At 45.3% G+C, this 22,094-nt stretch overlaps 2 protein-coding genes across 3 annotated transcripts in view; both read right to left on the reverse strand.

The window, feature by feature from the left end:
• srms (src-related kinase lacking C-terminal regulatory tyrosine and N-terminal myristylation sites) overlaps positions 1–4,553 on the reverse strand; it is a 29,964-nt gene extending 25,411 nt beyond the window's left edge. Inside the window, exon 1 of the mRNA XM_061058314.1 lies at positions 3,629–4,553. Within this exon, the coding sequence (XP_060914297.1) occupies positions 3,629–4,008 (380 nt within the window). The 5' untranslated portion in view covers positions 4,009–4,553. The remainder of the gene's footprint in view (positions 1–3,628) is intronic.
• A 9,815-nt stretch (positions 4,554–14,368) lies between these two features.
• The window catches only part of LOC132990182 (nucleolar protein 4-like), a 149,306-nt gene continuing 141,580 nt past the window's right edge, over positions 14,369–22,094 (reverse strand). The window contains exons 7-11 of one of the 2 annotated variants that reach the window (XM_061058304.1): positions 21,209–21,400; positions 20,937–21,125; positions 18,859–18,978; positions 18,204–18,432; positions 14,369–17,054 (exon numbers count right to left, since the gene is read on the reverse strand). In XM_061058304.1, coding sequence (XP_060914287.1) covers positions 16,816–17,054; positions 18,204–18,432; positions 18,859–18,978; positions 20,937–21,125; positions 21,209–21,400 — 969 coding nt within the window. In that variant the 3' untranslated portion in view covers positions 14,369–16,815. Of the gene's footprint in view, positions 17,064–18,203; positions 18,433–18,858; positions 18,979–20,936; positions 21,126–21,208; positions 21,401–22,094 lie in introns of both variants that reach the window. The other variant, XM_061058303.1, reaches the window with a different exon arrangement.

The raw sequence follows: 22,094 nt of genomic DNA on the forward strand, positions 1-22,094 counted from the left end.
CAGGGACACAGCCACTCATCTCACAGAGAAAAACATGAAGAACTTCACTCAAGCAGCAGCACTGTGAAGGTCTAGGGCGGCTCAGGGGCCAACTCCGACCCGTGGATGACATCAGACTGGATCACTTCTATTTACAATTTAAAAAATAAAAAAAATTAGAAACAGTGGGGAAAGCTTCTGAACGACTGTCATTGTCGCCACACTAACGTTTTAAAAACAGCAAAGCGCTCCCGTTTAATAGAACATCTTTGGTCCTGTGCTCGCAGCCTATCACAGGCTTGTGTTGTTGATGAAAAAAAAACGTCTTTCACTGTACTGTCCTGCTGTGGTGGGCTCGCTGGTCCGGCCCCCCGGCTCCTTAGCTTTCTGAAAACGTGTCCCCTGAACAATAGAGTTGAATAGTCCTGGTTTATGGATATTATCAGGATTCAAAGAGACTGTAACGATGAATGGACTTGAGCTTGTTGAGTTGGTTTCTAGTCTTCTGACGACTCAAAGTGATTCAGGTCACACCTCCGCAGTCACACCCTGATGGTAGAGATAGTGTTGTAAAGAGTCCATAATCACATTCACACACCGCTGACGAAGCAGAGGGAGCAACTTGACCTGTGACCTGGAGCCCTGCAGTGTGTGTCTCTCTTTGCTTCATCGCTTTGGGAAACGTTTGCAGTAAAGTCCGACGGTGTGAGAATGAATCCTCCCTTCATGCAGGATCTAACGTTCAGATTGAGCGATGACAGTTTGTAATGATTCTAACACTCAAGTGTCGTCTACAGTAAGACTCGGGTTAGACAACGTGACAGAAACCTGTCAGACAAAGCAGTGGATCTTTGTACAACAACTCTCCAGTGATGCTTAAAGAGATAATCATCAGAAACCACAGTGAGCATCAGAGCTGATCTCATCGTGTCCTCAGAACAAACTGACTGAAGTCTTTAAATGGATTTCATTTGAAGTTCTTAAAGTTTGAAAAGCAGCTGCAGCAGAGTGTAAAATCTTCAGGCTTCATGTCTCCCTGCAGTCCTCCTCTTCAGTGTCAGCGGTGTGTTTGAGGACGGTTGGACATTGCGGCGTCAGTGTGGGCTCAGCAGTATAAACGGTGACAGCGAGCGCGGCTGAAACATGATGATTCCCCTGCAGGTGGATGAATAATGGACGACCTGCAGCTGCAGCCGGCCGACACACTTAGCTCCGGTCTGCTTCGGCAGCAGAACACGAGCAAAAACATTTGGAAACGCAACTTGACTTTTGAGTGCAGAGACGACGACGCGCACTTTAGTTTCTGTGATTCAATTTAAGACTGAAACGATTCGATGCAATCGCTCGGAAACTATTTGAATAATTTAAAATCAACTTTAAATTGATTTACTGCCTCAAAGCTTCCAGTTCCATCTCATCAAAGGTGAATTATTTTAAATATCTTGGTCTGCCGTGACAGTGATATAAATATATTTTAGTTCAGTCAGTATTTAATTTATTTATTTGATATTTTTTTTATAAATGTGACAATAAAGACGCCATGAAATCAACAAACATCAAAGAATCAGCTGCAGAATGAAACTAAACTGCAGCCTTTAAACTGAGGCTCAAGTGGACACATTCAACGAGCACAGATGGCCTAGCGGTTACGTTGAGCACCGCATGTACAGAGGCTATAGTCCCCATCGCAGCGGCCGTGGGTTTGAATCCGACCTCGGCCCTTTGCTGCACGTCATCCCCCTCTCTCTCCTCCCAATGTTTCCTGTCTCTCTTCAGCTGTCTCTCTAATAAAGGCCAAAAAAATCACTTGTGGAAACATTGAAATGAAACTCAAAACTTACAGATAAGTATCCAGAAGTTTAACTTCCTAAATCAGAACTTCTGACTCCAGAGATTTGAAAGGTGCTGAAGTTTTGGCCATTTCTGTTTAATCTTCAAAATGTTATTTTTTAATCGTTAAATTAGAAACCATTATGTTGAGGAACAACATCAGGTCGGCTGTTAAACTCTGAATATTGAGTTTAAAATGAAAGTAAAGAGCAAAAAGAGAAAGAACATGCCGATCAGGTCGGACAGAATCAGGGAACTTAAGACGGATTCACACGAGACGATTTTATAATCTTAACAGATTTTTAAAAAACGTGGGAGAGCACAGACATGAGGACAGTTAATAATCCTCTGAACGCACACGAGATCTTGTAGAATCTCGCGTGAGCAAACGTGACTTCAGCAGGACAAAAATGGAGGACGATCAACATCATCAGCTGGTTTCCTGTTTGTTCTGTTTTCAAGAAATCCTGGATTAGAAGACGGTGTAGACGCGGTTAGTACACATGGCAACGTGATCTGAAGCTGAGCTGTAGAAGAACGCAACATCCGGTTGATGACGCTGCTCGCTCTCATTGGCTGTTGTGGAGGCAGCCATGACTATCAAACGTGATTATGATACCAGATCGGGAGACTCTGACTCAATAGGGAGCAGTAAAATAAATGTATTGACACCACACACTTGAGGATTATTTAGACAAAGAACGTCGAAACAAGACGCACTGACACGGTCTTGGGTTTGGGAAAATTGGACCCAAAATCATCCAGACCCGTTTCTAGAACAAAATGACTTCAGGTGCATCTGAGCCTAAAGAGGGTGGAGCTACAGGGACCGACAACAGCGGTGAAAAACAGCGCTGGTGTTAAGGGTCCCTCATGAGGTTTCAGAGGAACGGACAGGTCACATCCACCTCATGACCATCACATCAAAGTCCCTCTGCACCTTTAAGAAAAAGCTAAAGACCCAGCTCTTTCATGAATACCTACTAACTTAATGATGATGGTCTCCATATTATTGATGATGATGATGGTAATGACGATGGTTTTTGTTTGATAACGACGACTTATAAGATGGTTTCTATACTGATTAGAGCTCTCAAGAACTGCCCTCAATGTTGTGCTTTGCCTCTGGTCACTTCCTGTCAGCACCTGTGTGTCCAATCAGACTCAAAGCTGATCGTTTGCTCTTACTGACATTGTTCCCTTTTTTCTAGATCCTTGCTTGTGTTGTTCTTACTCTCTGATGTACGTCGCTTTGGATAAAAGAGTCTGATCAGTGAATTGTAGAATTGTAGATCATGGATTTAATAAACCTGATCTGAGTCTTTGTTGTCATTTGATACTTTTTGCATCCTTTCAGTTTAGGGTGCAGAAATGTAAAAACCTTTAGCACCCTCATAGAACCGGGCCTCAAATCGTCCAGAGGTATCAGCCCTATTTGGCCTTTTTATCTTTAAGAAAGGATTTCCTTTATATGTAATTTATTCAATCAGCTGTTTTGTCTTTTGTCTCACTTTGAGTCTGACATTTGAAGTTTGAAGAACGAGGCTCCAAATAAGTGACATGAGGTGAGATCACACCTTCATCTCTGCTGCTGTCAGACAGACAGACAGACAGACATTTCACTGATGACTTCATAGTTCAGAGACATTGTGACGTCACAGATCGTGTCTGTAAACCTGCAGAGAGAGAGGTCGAGCCTCGGTCAGCTGTCAGACTTTTTATCTCCCGACAGGATCTGTCAGGTTTCTTTACACAGTGAACACTCAGGATCAGCTGTCAGACACACAAAGAGCAGCAGAGGGTTTTTGATTTCACTCACTTGTGTTTGGCGAACTCGTCCTGCAGCAGAGCCACGTAGTTGGCCGGGATGAGTCCGGACTGCAGGGATCCGGTCAGCTTCTTGGCCAGCACGTACTCCCCCCGTTTCTCGATCACCGACAGCTTGTCCCCCTCCTTCACAGTCAGCTCGTCGTCGCTTCGGGCCTCGAAGTCGAAGAGCGCGGCGTACAGCTGCACCGGCCGCTTCTTGGGCGACGGGACGCGGATGTCCCCGGACACGGTGCGGATCTCCGCCGCCTGCGCCGCCGGGTTCGCGATCACATGGTTGTTGTTGGGAACGTTTGGGTAGTGGACGTCCGGCCAAATGCAGTTCCACAGCCGGCTTAGACACGGCATACAGGAGCGACAGCAGCTCTCCATCCCGGGACATGAAGGAGCGCGGCTCACTCACCGATCAATACGTCGCGCTTCAGACTCCCTCGGTCCGCTGAAAAACGGCTTCTCACCGCCTGACGTGTCCAGCCGCTCAGCCCTGAGGTTCCCCTGTCCTCCTCCGGCTGGAAACATAACGCACCGACAGTCAGCAGAGAGGCTCGATCAGCCGGAGGAACCGGTTTTTTTTTTTCCTTTCACATCATGGATCTGAGCTCCACGCCTGCAGTGCGCACGGCGGCGTCGGGAATGCGGAAACGGGAATGGAGGGCATCCAAATCGGATCTGTTCCCCGCGAGGACTCGGCGACGCGACCCAGGTTGAACCGAACACGCGAGCATGACTCTCCCCCCCAACAAAATGTTAATCCATCGTGATCCGGTGTAAACAAAAGCAAACACTGCAGAGGTGTGTTTTATCTGCAGAGAGAGAGAGATGGACAGGTGGAGGTGAGGCGGCCGCACGGTGCGTAAAAAAGTTTGGGTTTTGGCGCTCCGCTCATCTCCTGCTGCTCACACACCTGCGCACTGAGGGGGGAGGAGTCTGAGGGGGGAGAGAGAGAGAGAGAGAGAGAGAGAGAGAGAGAGAGAGAGAGAGAGAGAGAGAGAGAGAGAGAGAGAGAGAGAGAGAGAGGTTTGCATAGTAATGTGTGTGTGTGTGTGTTTCTGCCTCTAACTAAACACCCCTGAAGGTCACACAGAAGCAGCAGATGATGGAGTTTGTTTGCTCAACAATAATTTTCTCCAGACTGCCAAATGTCAAGTCTTCTCTTTCCCTCCCTGTTACTCTGTATGACGTCAGAGGAAGAGGATGAGGGCCACATTCAAACAATTATTTGTGTTTTTCAGGCCCTTCAGTTAGAAAAAAAATTAAACACATAGAAACAAAAAAAACTGCATTTTGAAGAGGAAAGATAATAAACAGAGCACAATAAAAACCATAGTGTTCATGTTGCAGCAGATTTCCAGTGCAGGAGAGTTTCATGATATAAAACAGTCACATCCAGGGTTACATCCTGGTCATGCTTTACCTGAAACATCTTTTATTTTTCTTCACTAGACTTTGAATTTCCTCTTTCTTGAATTGACATCTTTTCATACGGAGGCCCAAAGCGGAGATGCATCGATACGGTTTATTTTGCTCTGTTTTCCAGTGATAGAGTTAATTTCTGTTGTGCTCTAGAGATCTAGACTTTTAACCCCTCAGTCACCTTCAGATGAATCAAACATGATGATATGCATGAGTCTGTATGATCAGGATGACTTGAACTTTATTCCTGCAGAGTGTGAGGTGAGGAAAACTTTATATTTCATTCTTTATGTCCTCTGGTGTTTGTAAACAGTGGAGAGTCTAATGACTGCAGCACCCCCCCCCCTCCCCCTCCCCCCTCTGTGCTTTACCTCCTGCATCAGTTCTGCATCATTACTGCAGAAACAGAGCACCAGATTCATAATTTACACCACCTCCAACACGAACAAAGACCCAGGATCCACTACAGACGATGCAAACATCTTCTAAATAACGACGAGCTCAGACTGATTGATCTCAGCTGCTGCAGCTCTGAACGAGGACAGAAAGTGATTACATTATGAGCTGTCATTTAGCACCATGTGTGTGTGATTGCACAGGATGGGTCTCACGTTGTCTGGGGTTCAGATGATGTCATAAATCTTCAGCCTGCAGGTGAATCCACATGATGAGCTCTTCCTCTCTCTCTTCAGCTCTGCACGCCCGCTCAGCCACGCTGCTGTAAATGATGTTGTTACTGAGCAGCAAACAGCCCTCACTGAGAGATTTATCGCTCTGCCACCAGTTGATTTACGGCTCCTGCATTCAATGTTTTTTTTTTCCTGCAGGGAACAAATATGACTTCCCTTTGAGAGAGAAACAAACAAAAGCAGCAAGAACCCCGAGTTTAAAGGAGAAGTCTGCTGATTCTGAGAAGAAGTCGATTTATTAGTTTGTGTTTGAGTTAAGGCTCTTTGTGTTGGGATCGGTTGCATCTCACCTCTTGGAGTGTCGTTATCTGTAGGATGGTTCATGTTTGTTTTTTTAACCCTCAGGCGTCAGTTTAATTTACGACCCTCTTAAGTCACTAAGGACAAAAATGTCCACTTCCAAAAAACTGCATTAAAAATAGAACAGATTGATATTTTCGTCTACTTTTTTTTGCATAAATCTCTTAAACAACTTCAGCCCTGCTCAAAACGACCAAGCATTCAATCATTTTTAGGAATTTAACCCTTTAAATGCCAGTTTGATTACTTGATTCTGGCATGTAAAATGTAAAAACATATTTCTGTTTTTTGGGCCTCATAATTAACCTTTAAATCCTAATGTGAAAAGCTGATCCTCGTACAGAAACCTGCAGCTCTGCAGAGAGTCTCACATGTCCTCAGAGCTGGAAACGTTTGAAGACTCAAAACTGGTTCAAATACAACATGAAAGCGTTTCACTCCGAGAGCTCTAATCTTAATCTCTCAGTTAGAAATGCAGCTTTAAGTCTGTGAAAAGCTCCGTTTTCTCACCGTACACGTCGACTCTGTGAGCCGCGGTTACATCAGAGACGTGTGACGAGGAGGAGTCTGCACATCGCTGACCAGTCGGAGCGAGATTTTAACAGCTCAGTGACAAAATACTGCAGTGAGAGGGAAACAGTGACAGGAGCTTTTATAGAAGTGAACAGAGGGATTCAAATCTCAGACAGGAAGCCGACAAGCTTTTAGAATTCTTAAAGGGGACATATAATTAAAAATCCACTTTTAGTGTTTGTGAACATATATCTGAGTAACCTGAGAGTCTACTGACCCACAACATGTGAAATAAACCATCCAGTCCTTTGTTTGTGGTCTGTATAAGTCTTACAACACAGAGAAAAATGCTCTGTTTCAAATGTCCTCTCCTTGTGATGTCACAGTGGGATTCTGGTAAAAAAACAAATCCCCTCCCCTCCCCTGGTATCTCCACCCATGGACTCCACCCCCAGCCTAGAACAAAACTTTAACACAGGTCGGCCATTTTTATTCTCTCTACAGAGGAGTGATGTCTACGGGAGGGGGGGATCATTACATTTAAAGAGACACACACACCAAAACGGAGCGTTCTGAGAGAGCTGGTTTATACAGGGTCACAAACCTCCTCTGGTGCTTGATTCATGTTATATTTTGACCAAAGCACAGATGTTTCATTTAGACCACAGGGGACTGTTTGAAAAGGTGGAGGAGGGGACTGTTTGAAAAGGTGGAGGAGGGGACTGTTTGAAAAGGTGGAGGAGGGGACTGTTTGAAAAGGTGGAGGAGGGGACTGTTTGAAAAGATGGAGAAGGGGACTGTTTGAAAAGATGGAGGAGGGGACTGTTTGAAAAGGTGGAGGAGAGGACTGTTTGAAAAGGTGGAGGAGAGGACTGTTTGAAAAGGTGGAGGAGGGGACTGTTTGAAAAGGTGGAGGAGGGGACTGTTTGAAAAGGTGGAGGAGGGGGACTGTTTGAAAAGGTGGAGGAGGGGACTGTTTGAAAAGGTGGAGGAGAGGACTGTTTGAAAAGGTGGAGGAGGGGACTGTTTGAAAAGATGGAGAAGGGGACTGTTTGAAAAGGTGGAGGAGAGGACTGTTTGAAAAGGTGGAGGAGGGGACTGTTTGAAAAGATGGAGAAGGGGACTGTTTGAAAAGATGGAGGAGGGGACTGTTTGAAAAGGTGGAGGAGAGGACTGTTTGAAAAGATGGAGAAGGGGACTGTTTGAAAAGATGGAGGAGGGGACTGTTTGAAAAGATGGAGAAGGGGACTGTTTGAAAAGGTGGAGGAGACTGTTTGAAAAGATGGAGGAGGGGACTGTTTGAAAAGGTGGAGGAGGACTGTTTGAAAAGGTGGAGAAGGAGACTGTTTGAAAAGGTGGAGGAGGGGGACTGTTTGAAAAGGTGGAGGAGGGGACTTAGAAAAGGTGGAGAAGGGGACTGTTTGAAAAGGTGGAGGAGGGGGACTGTTTGAAAAGGTGGAGGAGGGGACTGTTTGAAAAGGTGGAGGAGGGGACTGTTTGAAAAGGTGGAGGAGACTGTTTGAAAAGATGGAGGAGGGGACTGTTTGAAAAGGTGGAGGAGGGGACTGTTAGAAAAGGTGGAGAAGGGGACTGTTTGAAAAGGTGGAGGAGGGGACTGTTTGAAAAGGTGGAGGAGGAGGACTGTTTGAAAAGGTGGAGGAGAGGACTGTTAGAAAAGGTGGAGAAGGGGACTGTTTGAAAAGGTGGAGGAGGGGACTGTTTGAAAAGGTGGAGGAGGGGACTGTTTGAAAAGATGGAGAAGGGGACTGTTTGAAAAGATGGAGGAGGGGACTGTTTGAAAAGATGGAGAAGGGGACTGTTTGAAAAGATGGAGGAGGGGACTGTTTGAAAAGATGGAGAAGGGGACTGTTTGAAAAGATGGAGGAGGGGACTGTTTGAAAAGGTGGAGGAGACTGTTTGAAAAGATGGAGGAGGGGACTGTTTGAAAAGGTGGAGGAGGGGACTGTTTGAAAAGGTGGAGGAGAGGACTGTTTGAAAAGGTGGAGAAGGGGACTGTTTGAAAAGGTGGAGGAGGGGACTGTTTGAAAAGGTGGAGGAGGGGGATAATATGTCCTCTTTAAACATTTTAGGTTTTGATCATTTGATCAGTTTTTTCACTCTTCAGGCTCCTCGGGTGCTCGGTGACCTCGTCGTGAACAGAGACTATCAGGATCTGTAAAACATGGAGAGTCTTTAAGAATAAGAATAATGTATGACACATTTAGAGCGCTTTCCTGAATACTCAAAGAAGCTTACTCACTGGAAGTGTCTTAAAGGGCCGGAGACATTTCTGCATTTCTACACAAAAACCTGAAAATGTTACTCTAGTGATTGAAAGACTTCTTATTTCTGGAGGAGACAGAACATGTTCACACATCAGCTCAATGAAGACGCCGTGCTCACTTTGATAGATAGCACACTGTTTTTATTAGTATATTTAGCTTTGTGACGTACAGCTCGGGAGAAAAAAAAAACAAAAAAAACAAAATGGTCACAATTCTTTTTTTTTTTTTTTTAATCCAGAAACATTTCAGCCTTAGCAGTGACATCACACAAAAGAAAGCTCAGTTTTTTTTCCATCATTGGTTTCTTTGTCATGGACCAGAGTGATATGTTCTCGTTGGCGGGGCTAAACAAACGCGCCCGTACCGCTCCAACGGAGTCAACAAACAAACAAACAAACAAAAAAATAATCATAACCCTAGATTTCTTTTTTTTTGTCTCTTTTTTTTTTCCTCGGTCGTTTTAAGTTGCTTCACATATATTATCAACACTTTTCTAAAGAATCAAAATATTCAGCCACAGGTACTGGAAAAAAGGTATCCACTGTTATATATAAGAACACAATAAATATAAAAAGAATTTCTGATAGAATTTATAATGTATCAAAGAGAGGGGAATGGGCCTTCAGTTAGACGGGTTTGTACAAAAAGTGATGTTTTTTTTTTTCTTCCTGAGGTTGAGTTTTTGTCTTCTGCAGTTTAAACTTCTCACTAAATCTACTAATAGACTAAAGACCCGACACGCGGGGTCTGTAATGGCTTATCATTCACTGAGGAATCATCTCCACTGATCCCGCCCACACCGCCGCAGGGGTCCCTGTGGCCCCCGCTGTGATTCTGTGTGCTGTGGAGTTAGCCAAGACGTCAAAATAAAAGCCCCCCCGAACAGAGCCAAACGAACACAGAGCTCGACACCCCCCCCCCCCCAAAAAAAAAAACAATCTGTAAAGTTTGGGGACTTTTCTGTTTTTTTTATTCCAGCCGCGTCACGACTCTTCACCAAGTACAAACTTTTTATTTACATCCTCCTTTTTAACACAGGTGCAGCTTTAGCATGTCGGATGCTAACAAAATGCTAACAACACATTTTCCAAAAGGACGCAGGACTTCTAATCGATTCAAGAGACAACTAAAAACGATCGTTTGGTGAAGAAAGGTGAGCGACTGGAACTGAAAAAAAAACACGAGAGTGTCCTCTAACGTGCTAGGCTAACGTGTGAGATGATGCTAACTGTTTTCAGACGCAGTCCCGTTTCCCTTCAGTGTGTGAGGGGGGAGTCGGATCAACTCAGAACAGGGACGAGAGAGAGAGAGAGAGAGGGAGGGGGGAGAGAGGAAGGGGGCGAGGGGGAGATGATAGGGTGAAAAAAACACAAAGAAATCAGAAAGAATTGCAAAAATCTGTACATGTAAACATCACACTTCCACTGAGTCAAATCATGAGGAGAATACAGGTTTCACATTGGTTTAACTGCAGGTACACAGGCCCCGCCCCCTCCCCGCCTCCCCACAATCAAGAGTCCGGTACAAAGTCGGGAGAAGACCGAAAGAAAACAGGAAATAAATTCAGCTGGAAATAAGAAAATAAAGGAATCTAAAGCACCACTGGACAGGAAGAGGAATCAACCAATCAACGGCTCAGGAGGCCGCCGTGTGACACTTCCTGTCCGGATAGAAAAATAAAAAAGGTCCATTACTTTTAATGTGTGTGTGTGTGTGTGTGTGTGTGTGTGTGTGCTCTTGGCCCTGACTGGTCGGAGGAGTGTGTGATCGTCTGCAGGGACTCGACCGTCATCAGGTAGCTTCAGCTTTGAGTCCCGACGGTTTGCTGACGGTGTTTCCCGTCGCCTCCGAACGATTTTAAAAAAACATCAAATTAAATAAAATAAAAATAAAATAATATTTCACAAGCCGCAGGATGACTCATATCCGACCTTTGACCCCTGTTCGCTCTAAACAACGATTTTATTTATGACGCTCAACCTGTTGATTATTTTTAAGACGAGGGGCTTCGTTGCGTTTCCATAGCAACACAAAGGTTTGGTTGAGTTTTCACAGCGGCGTAAAGAAGACTTTAACAATGTGGTAACATATAAAACATTTTGGGTTTTGTTTTGTGAGGAACTTTAACAGAGACTGATGACGTGTTCGTCTCTGAGCTTCAGGATTTATCTTCTGTCAACTCAGCTCCAGTGTTTATGCTAAGCTAAGCTAAGCTAACAGGCTACAGACACCAGATTGGTTTTCCCTTTTCTCTTGTCATCTACGATTCAGCAGGAAAGTAATAAAATGAAAAGCACCGAACATGAAAATAAAATCTAATAAATATGTTTTTTCTTAAATGATATGTAAAGAAGAGGATATTTAGTGATTCGTTGTCCGTTGACTTCCTAGAAAAGGTCAGATTTCTACATTTAACATTTTCTACAACTTCTACAAACTCACGATCATCAGAATATTCTTTCATTGATTTCATCCGGTGGATTTCAGTTTTTCTCTCTCTTGGAGTCGACTCTCTTCAGACTGCTCTACAGTCTGGAGGTGAACAGTGAGCGCGCTGCAGCTTTAAGAGAAGCTCTTCATCACACTGTAGAAGGTCGTCACACCTTTAATGTGCTGGAGTAAGAAAGGTTACAGCTGCGTTATGATCGACCTTAAATCCCTCTGATGACGGATCAATGCTGCGTCTGTGTGTAAACACGACCTTTGAAAACGAGATTTTACAGACGAGACACTCCGAGTTAACGGTGACAGTAAAGGTCGACGTGTAGCTCAGATTCAAACGCTGAAGCTGAACGAGTTCCCATGATGCCGAGCGGGTCCTCTGCTCTCCGACGTTCACGTTAGGAATGTAAAGTTTAGACAAAGAAGAGTGAAGGACGAGGAATGTTGTAGAAAATAAATCTATAAAATCATAAAGTGAAGAAGAGTCAGAGTAAAGATGATCCTCGAAAATCAGAAAGAAACATGTTGGCTGTTTGTTAACAAAGAGAGGAGGAGGAGAGAAGGAGAGGAGGAGAGGAGGAAGAGGAGGAGGAGAGGAGGAGAGGAGGAAGAGGAGGAGGAGAGAAGGAGAGGAGGAGAGGAGGAAGAGGAGGAGGACAGAAGGAGAGGAGGAGAGGAGGAGAGGAGGAGAGGAGGAGAGGAGGAGAGGAGGAGGAGAGAAGGAGAGGAGGAGAGGAGGAAGAGGAGGAGGAGAGAAGGAGAGGAGGAGAGGAGGAGGAGAGAAGGAGAGGAGGAGAGGAGGAAGAGGAGGAGAGAAGGAAGAGGAGGAGGAGAGGAGGAAGAGGAGGAGGAGGGAGAGGGGGAGAGGAGGAGGAAGAGGAGGAGGAGAGGAGGGAAAGAGGGGAGGAGGAGAGAAGGAGAGGAGGAGAGGAGGAGGAGGAGGAGGAGAGGAGGAGGAGGAGGAGAGAAGGAGAGGAGGAGGAGAGGAGGAGAGGAGGAGGAGGAGGAGGAGAGAAGGAGAGGAGGAGAGGAGGAGGAGAGGAGGAGGAGGAGGAGGAGAGAAGGAGAGGAGGAGGAGAGAAGGAGAGGAGGAGGAGGAGAAAGTCTCTGATTAAACACTCGGGTTAGTCCGTCCCTCTGAACACACGAGGAGAGAATCAGCAAATCAAACCTTTCTAAAGATTGTCATTTACTTTGTTTTTGTTTTTGTTGTTTTTTGTTCCGTAGCTGTCTGTCTTTAACATTTAACCAATGAGAGCGTCCGAAAAGTACCAAAGCCCCCGCCCCCCACTTTGCTCCTCCCCCGGCAGGCTTCTTGATTATCACATCGTTTTGAACTCGGGCACTTTTTGTAAAAATTATATTTTTGGCCCTTTCAGACGATCTCATTGGTTCTGCTGTTTGTTTGTTAAGATGACTTCATCCCATTAAAACAAAAATAAGAATCACATGCTGTTTGAAAAAAGGAGGTTTAGTCTGAGAGATTATAAAGAAAGAAGGAGTGAAGGGAGAGACGGGTACACTGCATGGAGAGCCTCATGGACGTGTTTTTAGCTTTTTTTTTTTTTTTTTTTTTAAATCGGCTGACCGACCTCGTTAGAACACGTGTGAGCGAAAATATAACAATAAAAAACAAACAGAATGGACTGAGAGGTTAATGTCTCACTCTGACTCTCGTTCTTTTTACTTCCTGTCTTTTTGATTTCTCCTTCACGTGCAGATAATAAACACACCTTCTTTAACCCGTGTCATTGACTGTGTAGGATGGCAGCAGCTGTTTGAAGTGTCTGACAGGAAGTGGTAAAATAATCCCCTTCCTGTGATGATCGGAGGGACCAGACTCTCTGCTCGCAGCACCTTTCAGATTCTGCAGCGTGTCAAGTGTTCAGCGCTTCCTGACACGCTCCTTTTTTAAAGGAGATAAAGCATGTGTGCAGCTGTGATCAGCAGAGAGGGATTATTTCAAACCAGGACTCTACTTTCACAACATGAGAGCGACAACATTTTGGATAATTTGCTTCAACGACTGTGATCAAATCTTTTAGAACAACTGTGCTGGATGGAAAAACATCCAAAGAGAGAAGTTCTCAGGTTGTGTTCAGACATTACAGAGAGGATCCTTTCAGAATAAGAGCATCTTGATAAAAAGTAAGAAGACCTTTTTTTTTTTTTAAAACACAAACTGGTTTTACATCGAGGAGCTGTCAGGAGCTGACTGTCTACTGCAGCTCATTTACAGGTTAAAGGTCAAGGTTCAAAAACAGAAATGACCTCTAATGATACAGAATGATGCGCTGACCTCTTCTCGTTAACTGATTCTTTATTGAACACGACCCCGGTCCCTCAGACCCAGCAGGATGTGGATCAACAGAAAGCATCTTAAAGAGTTTTTCTGAGATCGATTGAGCATGCCTGGACGCTTCCAGGAAGAGTCTCCCTGACGTTGAAACACCAGACAGACTCAATCGAGACACGAGAGAGCACAGTGAGGATCAAATGGGAGGAGAGGGGGCGGGGCTTAAAAAGTCTCCTGTTGGGAGTGTAAAAAACAAAAACTAATAAATTAAATAATAAATTTAATGTCACTAAATAAAGACGCTCGACTCGGGGTTACATCAAATGTGATTGTACCAAAGTGCAGTCTCTCAAGATCTGATGCAATCTGCAGATTTTCTTTTCCACTTTAAAAGTAAATAAATGATCTTATAATGTCTTTACACTCAACACAACCTCTGGTCAAACATGGCTTCACCAGTTTAGGACATCCTCTCCCCCCTCCCTTCCTTTCCTTCCTCCCTTCCTTCTCTCCTCCTTCTTCCTTCTTCTCTCGTGTCGTTCAGCGATCAGAACACTTCAAACAGAGCTCCTCATTCTGTGGAATATAAAATTCAACGGCCGTAAATCAGTGAAACATCAGAAGAGTTTTTGTTCTGATGGATGAATGACGTCACGTTCTCTGCTCTGTAACCCGACACAAACCATCGACAGACCCGGGGATGATTATCAACTGCATTGCAAAAAAACACACCTCTCTCTCTCTCACTAAAGCAGTGCAAGTCAGAGGGAGGGGTGACGGTGGGGGGGTCGGGGTTGGGTCACCCCTCCCTCAAATCACAGATGATCCGTTGCTTCGCTCAGTGTGCAAAAAAGGAGCAAACATGTGAAAGTGAGAAGAACATGAGAAAGAAAGAAAAGCTTCAGGAGGATGAAATAAGTCACCTCCTCTTAGCGACACGTTGCTAAGAAGTGAAATCAGGAATCATCAAAAACAAAACAATCCCTGAACATGTGTTCTCTAACGGAGAGGCCGACTGTGGAGCGAGACGACAGAGACAGTCAGCTGATCTAAACATCCAAACGTTACATGACGGGCGACTTTTCATTTGGGTTTTAAATCAACACGTGTGAAAACAAAAAGGCTGAACATTTCTCACTGTGAGGGTCTGCAGCTGTTTGCAGACGTTTCTGAAAAAGTAAACAAAAAACATCTTCAGTGTTTTTTTTTCGACTGAGTTGTTTGAGTGTGAACTCGACGGCTCCACTCACACATCCCTCCAGAGGATGAAAAAAACAACAATGAGAGAATTCACAGTTAGAAGTCACAAACATGAGTTAAGCCCTATGAAGCAAAAAAGGAATAAAACCAACCAACCGGAGAGGGAGAGCGGTGAGACGATGAAGGCAGGAGTGTTTTCAGTCTTTGACTTGTTTTTTGCTTTTTTTGAGGTCGGTCGGTCAGTTGGTCGGGTTTTTTCTCGGGGGCACTGCGGCTCGCTAACGCCCCGGCTTTTTGTTGAGGTTTCAGGTCTATGGCAGAAGGTCCGGTTTTCATATAGCAGCAGCGACATGAGAGTTCATCGTTATAATAACCATAAAGAAGAAGAACAATAAGAACAATAAGAACAATAGTAATGGCTATCTCAGAGTTTTTAACAGACACACACACAGTAAGACGGAGCGGGAGGAGGAGGATTAGGTCCATGAAGAAGAGGTGCAGAGTAGGTCCAATGACAGGAAAGAGAAGAAGAAGAAGAAGGGGGGGGGGGGGGCAATTAACAGAAAGATGCTGAGGTTTTGTTGGCGTTAAATCTACATTTGTAGAAATAGAAGCGGGAGGTAAAACTGCCTCTAGTGATCAACTTTAACCCTCCACACACACACACTCACTCACACACACTCACTCACACACACTCACTCACACACACTCACTCACACACACTCACTCACACACACACAGTCACATCCTCCCTCAACAAACTGATTCTTCTCAAGTTTTTTGAACACAAACTGATTATATACAGCAGCACACAGATGAAGAAAAAAGTTTCCAGTGTTTGAAAAAGTTTCTTGAAATGCTTCGACGACGTCACTCGTCTTTTTGCGCAATAAAAGTTTGATTCGCCCCGCCTCCTGAAAGAAAAGAAATCTGAAACCTTGAAGACATCAGGTGGTAAAGTAAACTGGCCTCTGGTGGGAATGTTACCATTCACTCTGCAGAGTGTGTGTGTGTGTGTGTGTGTGTGTGATGGCGTTGGCAGGTCTGGTCTGAGGTATTTCCTGGTGGTCAACATGGCGTCCTGGATGCATAAGTAGCAAGTTGCTCCCTGGGTAAAAAGGGGCGGGAGGAGGGAGGGGGGGAGGGGAAAGTGCTATAGGACACAGAGAGCTTATGTACAAGCGAGCACAAAAAAGAAAAGTTTCTCCTCCTTTTTTTTTTTATAAGCAAAAAAATGTTGTTCTCTTCTAGTTTCCGTCCTTCAGCCCGTCGATGTCGACGTCTTTACCCGGTTTAGTGCTTCAGTCTTTTAAGATACGTCAACACGCTTTCTTTCAGTCACTTGTGAAAAACACAGAAAAAACTTAAAAACGCTCACTGGACAAACCCCCCCCCCCCATTTCCCTCCCTCCATCCCCCCGAAAAAAAACATTAAATGAAATTCTGTTTTGAATCATTAAACAAACATCTTCAGTAGTTCTTCATCAGGGAGTCGTTAACTTATCATCTTTTAGATTTTAAAGATCAGAAGAAGACAGCGTTGGTCGAGGGGAACCCGTCAATCAAAACTCTGCAGGGAAACTCAAAATTCTGCCTCGCCCGCCCCGCCCTCCTCCTCCTCCTCTCTCTCTCTCCTCCTGCGCTCAGAGTGCAGAGCTGATTGTGAGGGGCTTCCCGAGAGGAGAGGAACAGATTCCTCAGGAGTCCAAAACGCTCTGCTCCTTTTTTTTCCCCGCTCATTTTCTCCGACCTCCTCCTGAGGGAGAATCAACAGGCTGAGGTTGAGTGGGAATGATTACGGGGGGGGGGGGGATTGTTTTTGGGGGGAACGGTCCCTTCCTCATCCCAGTTTCCCACTTCTTCTCAAAAAAAAAAAAAGTTTCCAAAGAAAGAGGCAGACGAAGAGACGCCAACGATTTCCAGGAGGGATGAGCAAAAAAAAACATGAGGAGGTCAGGTCGATAAGGACACAAAACACGGGACGTGTGTGTGTGTGTGTGTGTGTGTGTGTGTGTGTGTGTGTGTGTGTTCTCCTCCGACATCAGTTCTGCTGAAGGATGAGATTCTCCAGCTCGTCTGCCGAGCGCAGCAGGAAGGCGGCCGACTCCCGGTAGCCGGCGATCAGCTGGCGCACGGCGGTGATCTCCGGTTGGCTGAGCTGGGTCGACGCCCCGCCCCCTCCCGCGCCCCCGTTGCCCCGCCCGCCCAGGCTGTTGTTGGCGGAGGCGGAGGAGGAGGAGTTAGTGATGTTGGCGGAGGCGAGGGATTTCATGCTGAGGTCTGTGGGCCCTGAACAGGAAGAGAGAGGAGGGAGGTACAGTGATGAGATGAGCGAGAGAGAGACCGATGAAGAAGAGGGAGGGGGCGAGGGACGATGAATACGCACGAGAAGGGAAGAGAAGGGAAACATAAACCAAAAGGTTGAGGAAGAGAAAGGAGAGGAGAGATCCGTCAGCTCAAAATAACAGAAAACACAACGTCATGTACGACTCCCTCATTTATTTGTAACTCTGGATGTAAAATCCTCTGACTCTAAATAAGTGTGAATGTGAACGTGGAAGCTCTGTGATAAAATGGTGTCCAGGTTGCACCCGCCCCTCGCCCAATGACTGCTGGGACTGGCTCCAGCACCCCCCCCCCCCCCCCCCCCTGTGCAACCCCCATCAGGAAAAGCAGCAGGCTATAGATAAAGGAGGAATGGATTCTAGTCTCGGTGCAATTGTGAAGTTAAAAGACTAAAAGAGCATGTGTCATTGACCTGTAGTTCACCATATCACCACCAGGGGGACCCAGTTCCTTTTTTTATTCATCTTTTAAATAACTTAAACCACAAGCCCTATGAGTCTTTCTTTACAGGAACAGAGTGACATTAAAACCCTGAAATAGCAAACAGACACTATGATGTTTGTGTTTAAAGATAATTATATACAGAAATAACTGAAATGAAATCATAAACCTGCAGCCAGCGGTGCAGCTAATCAAGAAGAGTCGTTCTCTTCATCTTTGATTTGGTAAGTTAGCTGAGAAAGAATGCTGTTTAACTTGATCGCCCGCCATGCTTCAAATTAATCCTGAAACTTTAAGAGAGTTTAGTAGATGCTGAGCAGATGGGTCAAAGTTTATTTAGATTTTAAAGATCCTGTGATAACTGAAGATTGTGTTTAAACCTTTGGATCTACAGCTGAAGTCATCTCTGTGTGTGTGTGTGTGTGTGTGTGTGTGTGTGTGTGTGTGTGACATCTGCAGCTCAGGCTCCTTCCTGCTGCTCCTCCTTCTTCCCTGAATGAATCCCCAATTATCTACTCATGCTGTCTCTTTCTATCACTCTCTCCTCTTCTCCCCCCCCCCCCCCCCCCCGACTCCTCTTCTAAACACTCTTCTTCCTCCTCTCTATCTTTGCCCTGTGTCTCCGTCTCCTCCCATCCTCACCGTTACTCTGAGAGGCAGTGCCGGTCGTCAGGGAAACGGGATGTTGCATGGCAGCGCCCAGGCCCGGGTAACCACGGTAACCGTAGCTGAGTCCAGCCCCGTTGATGTAGAGCTGGCTGTCCTGGGAGGAGAAGGCTGAGGCGGCCAGGGAGTAGGCGGAGTGAGCGAGGGACGCCGGCTCCCTCAGACCCCCTCCACCGCTGGACGGCTTGTCCAGAGAGATCTCATCCTGAACCAAAGCAAAAGACGGTGAGTGGTTATTAACAGTTTCCGGTCTAGAGTTTAGGGCTCCAGGAAATGTTTCAGCGTCTCTTCATCGAGGACAGCTTCTGCTGCAAAGTTCTTCATAAAAGGAAGGTGTGCAGAACATGGTGTTTGGGTTCAAATCTCTTTTTCTTCCATCATTTTATAAGAGTTTGAGAACTGATGCATGCTGGGTACATTTGTTTCTGTCTGCAGGTAACAAGCCAGGCATGTCTGACTCTCATTCTCATCAGCAGCTCTTAACTGATTGGCTCAGACGCTCTCACAGGGCAGCCTGCAAAGCTTTTATGCTAATGACTTCATCAAAACACAAAGTATCAGGTAATGTTAGTTTTGTTTCCGTTCCCAGCCTGCATGAATTACGCTGCAAACACAATCAAATGACACTCACACTCACGTGGTAAGCTTCGAGGCGCATCCTCTTTGCGGCGTTGCGTGATTCGCTCTCACAGGCCGCGGCGAGGATGTTCTCAGCCATGGCTGAGGTGAGGTGAGGTGGAGTAGGACGAGTCTGCAGAAAACAAAACGATGATGTGAGGAGATTAAAACGACATGAGATCATCCTGTAAACAGAGGATCTGTTCAGGACGGACACAACATGTATAGACAAACTGAAAACAGCTCTTTTACACCGCAGGAAAATGTGTTTGTCAGATCGAATGAAAGATTTTAGACACCACAGAAAACTCCTTAAAAGGTCGTTCCTGTTAGGTTGCAAAGATTTAAAGTAATGAAAGGGTTAATGAGCTTCTTCTATTATCAATACCTCCATGTGCATATTAGAATCTGGATGACTACAGTATGAACACAGGGTGTAGCATCATGTTTGACCACTGGAGGGCAGCAGATACTTCACAATCAGAGCTGAGGTTGTGTCTTTGTATGTGTGTTTCTGCAAACTTGTGCATCGGAGTAAAAACATTAAAGTCGAGCTCGTCAGTCCTCGTCCTACAAGCTGGATAATAATCTGTATGAGCACAAAGCCATGTTAACTTCTCTCTGAATGGAGAGGGCCTTTAAGATACAGAAGTATGTAGAGTCTCCACATCTGAGCGTTGCCGTGCAAACAGCATGAGGGTCTCTGTCTTCATTATTCTTTGATTTGTATGAAATGTTTCATTAAAGATCTCTGTCAGAGCGTGCACCCTGCTGCTTCCTGGTGAAGTTTATAAAACACACTCACTGTACACACGTGTCCGTCTGAGACTCTGCAGAGATGCTGCAGGTTAAAATTAGTGTTTTCTAATGAACGCTTTGTGCACTGTGTCACGTCTGTACACTCTGATAGATCGACTGCAGCGTGTTGTTTTGACAGCTACAGACACTTTTTATAATCTGCTGCTGAAAATGTGAAGCCGGTTCTGTTTGATCAAACGACAGCTGAGGGGAATATGTCTGATATTTATAAGAAAATGTGGTTTACTTCTGAGGTTAAAATCACAGCTGGAGAGCCCTTACATGTTAAATTAATCAAACACTAAAGAATGTAGAAATTCTCTGATTGTCACGACTTTAAATCATTTAGCAAAGAAATGAGTCTGGAGTTTACTTTTCTGTTACGACACTAAATGCAGTTTAGGATGAATTAAAAATACGTGATTGGAATGATCATCATGTAAACATTGACTGGGAAAACAAAGATAGAAGTCTAACTGGTTGGGGGGGATGGACTAAAAAAGGTGTTTTTACAAAGTACGAGAGGATATTTTATGTAACATTTTGATAATTATTTCATTAATCACATGCTTTCATCCAAAGTGACAAACATCAGAGAGTAAGAACGACATGAGCAATAATCTAGAGAGGAGGAGACAACAGCTTTAAGTCTGATCGGACACGGTGACCCGAAGCAGAGCACAACAACACAGCTGTTCTTGAGAGTTCTAATCAGCTTCAGAACCCATCCTAAAATCATCATTAATGATATCATGAAGGTCATAGGTGTTCATAAAGAGCTGGGTCTTTAGCTTTTTCTTAAAGGTGCAGAGGGACTCTGCAGATCACATGGAGTTTGGAAGTTCGTTCCACCACCGGGGGGCGACAGAGGAGAAGAGTCTAGTCAGAGACTTAGGACCCTGTTGTGAAGGTTGGATCAGACGCCTTTCATTGGCAGAGCGTAGTGGGGGGGAGGGAGTGTAGACCTGGATGAGAGAGTTAAAGTAAGGAGGAGACGTTTTTGTCGCTGTTTTGTAAGCGAGCAGCAGAGTTTAAAATTTGATGTGAGCAGTAACTGGGAGCCAGTGGAGGGAGATGAACAGAGGAGTGACTCTTTTAGGAAGGTTGAAGACCAGTCGTGCTGCTGCGTTCTGGATCGTCTGCGGGGGATTGATAGTGCATGTATGAAGATACAATAATAATAGAAATCTATAATAGAAATGAACATGAGAAGAAGACCTACTTTAAAACGCAGAGTATGTTAAAGAATCCCTGATGACAAACAAACAAATAAAGAAACATGACGCTCCGTACCTCCATGCCGTTCTTCTTCATGCGTCGGCAGGATTTGAGGTAGGTGCGGATGCGCTTGCGGGCGCGTTCCTGGAACTCCGGGAACTGTCTGCTGCAGGACTCGATGATGGCCTGGATCTTCTCCTTGGGCTGTTTGGAGATGGGAACCATCCGATCCAGGTTCTCGTCCACAAACAGACGCACAAACATCTGCAGGGAGGAAGGTTACTTTGAGTGTACATTCAGACTCTTCAATCAGCCCGACCCTCTGCCCTCTCCGTCCTCCGACTCACATTGAAGGCCTTTAGTCTCTCGGGGTCCACGCCCTCCGTGTCGTTGATCTTGTCGTTGTCGTCGTGGTCGTCGTGGTCATCGTCGTCATCGTCGGCGGCGACCTGGCTGCCGTGACGCCCCATGGTCAGGTCCTCAGCGCCCAGCTCCATCTTCACGCTGTCGTAGCTGCCGCCTGAGCTGAACTGTGGGGACTGAACACACAGAACATCTCTGTTTTAGATGCAGGCATTAAATTTGTGTTTTCAGTGGATTCACCCTCAAACACAAACTGTAATATCTCGTTCAAATCTAAAAAGGACCTTTGTTATAAAGATTTAGATCTTTTCTTTTCTTGTTTCCATGAAGAATCTCTTCTTCAACATCTGAAGGTCAGTGCTGAGTGAATGTGCGAGGGATGTATGTTTCCGTTTTTGTGTGTTCGAGGAGTGTCTGGAAGTAATTTGTTCTCCTCAAGGCCGCTGTGTATTGTCTGTCAGGTTCTTCTATTCAGCTCCGTTCAAAGAGAGAGGAGGAGGAGGAGGAGGAGGAGGAGGAGGAGGAGGAGGAGGAGGAGGCGACATCCCTTCTGGTCACCCTGCTCACCCTCATTCTCCATTTTCTGACTCCTCCACACTCATGTCTGTGTGAAGCTTTCATACTGTTTGCCCACCAAAGATACCCTCAGTGAGACGGGACAGAAGTCACTTTAAACTACATTTTTTTTTATATTTGATGTTGACTCTGAGGGATCCATACAGCTTCTCTCATTTATAAATTAATGGAAGTAAATGGAGTCTTGTGAATGACTAAAAGAAGAGAAGTCTCTCCTCTCAGAGTGAGCGCAGCAGGAAGGATGGAGAGCGAGGAGCAGGAGTACTAATGTGCTCTTTGAAATCTAACCTGCAC

This window comes from Labrus mixtus, chromosome 15 (genome assembly GCF_963584025.1).
Source record: "Labrus mixtus chromosome 15, fLabMix1.1, whole genome shotgun sequence".
NCBI lineage: Eukaryota > Metazoa > Chordata > Actinopteri > Labriformes > Labridae > Labrus > Labrus mixtus.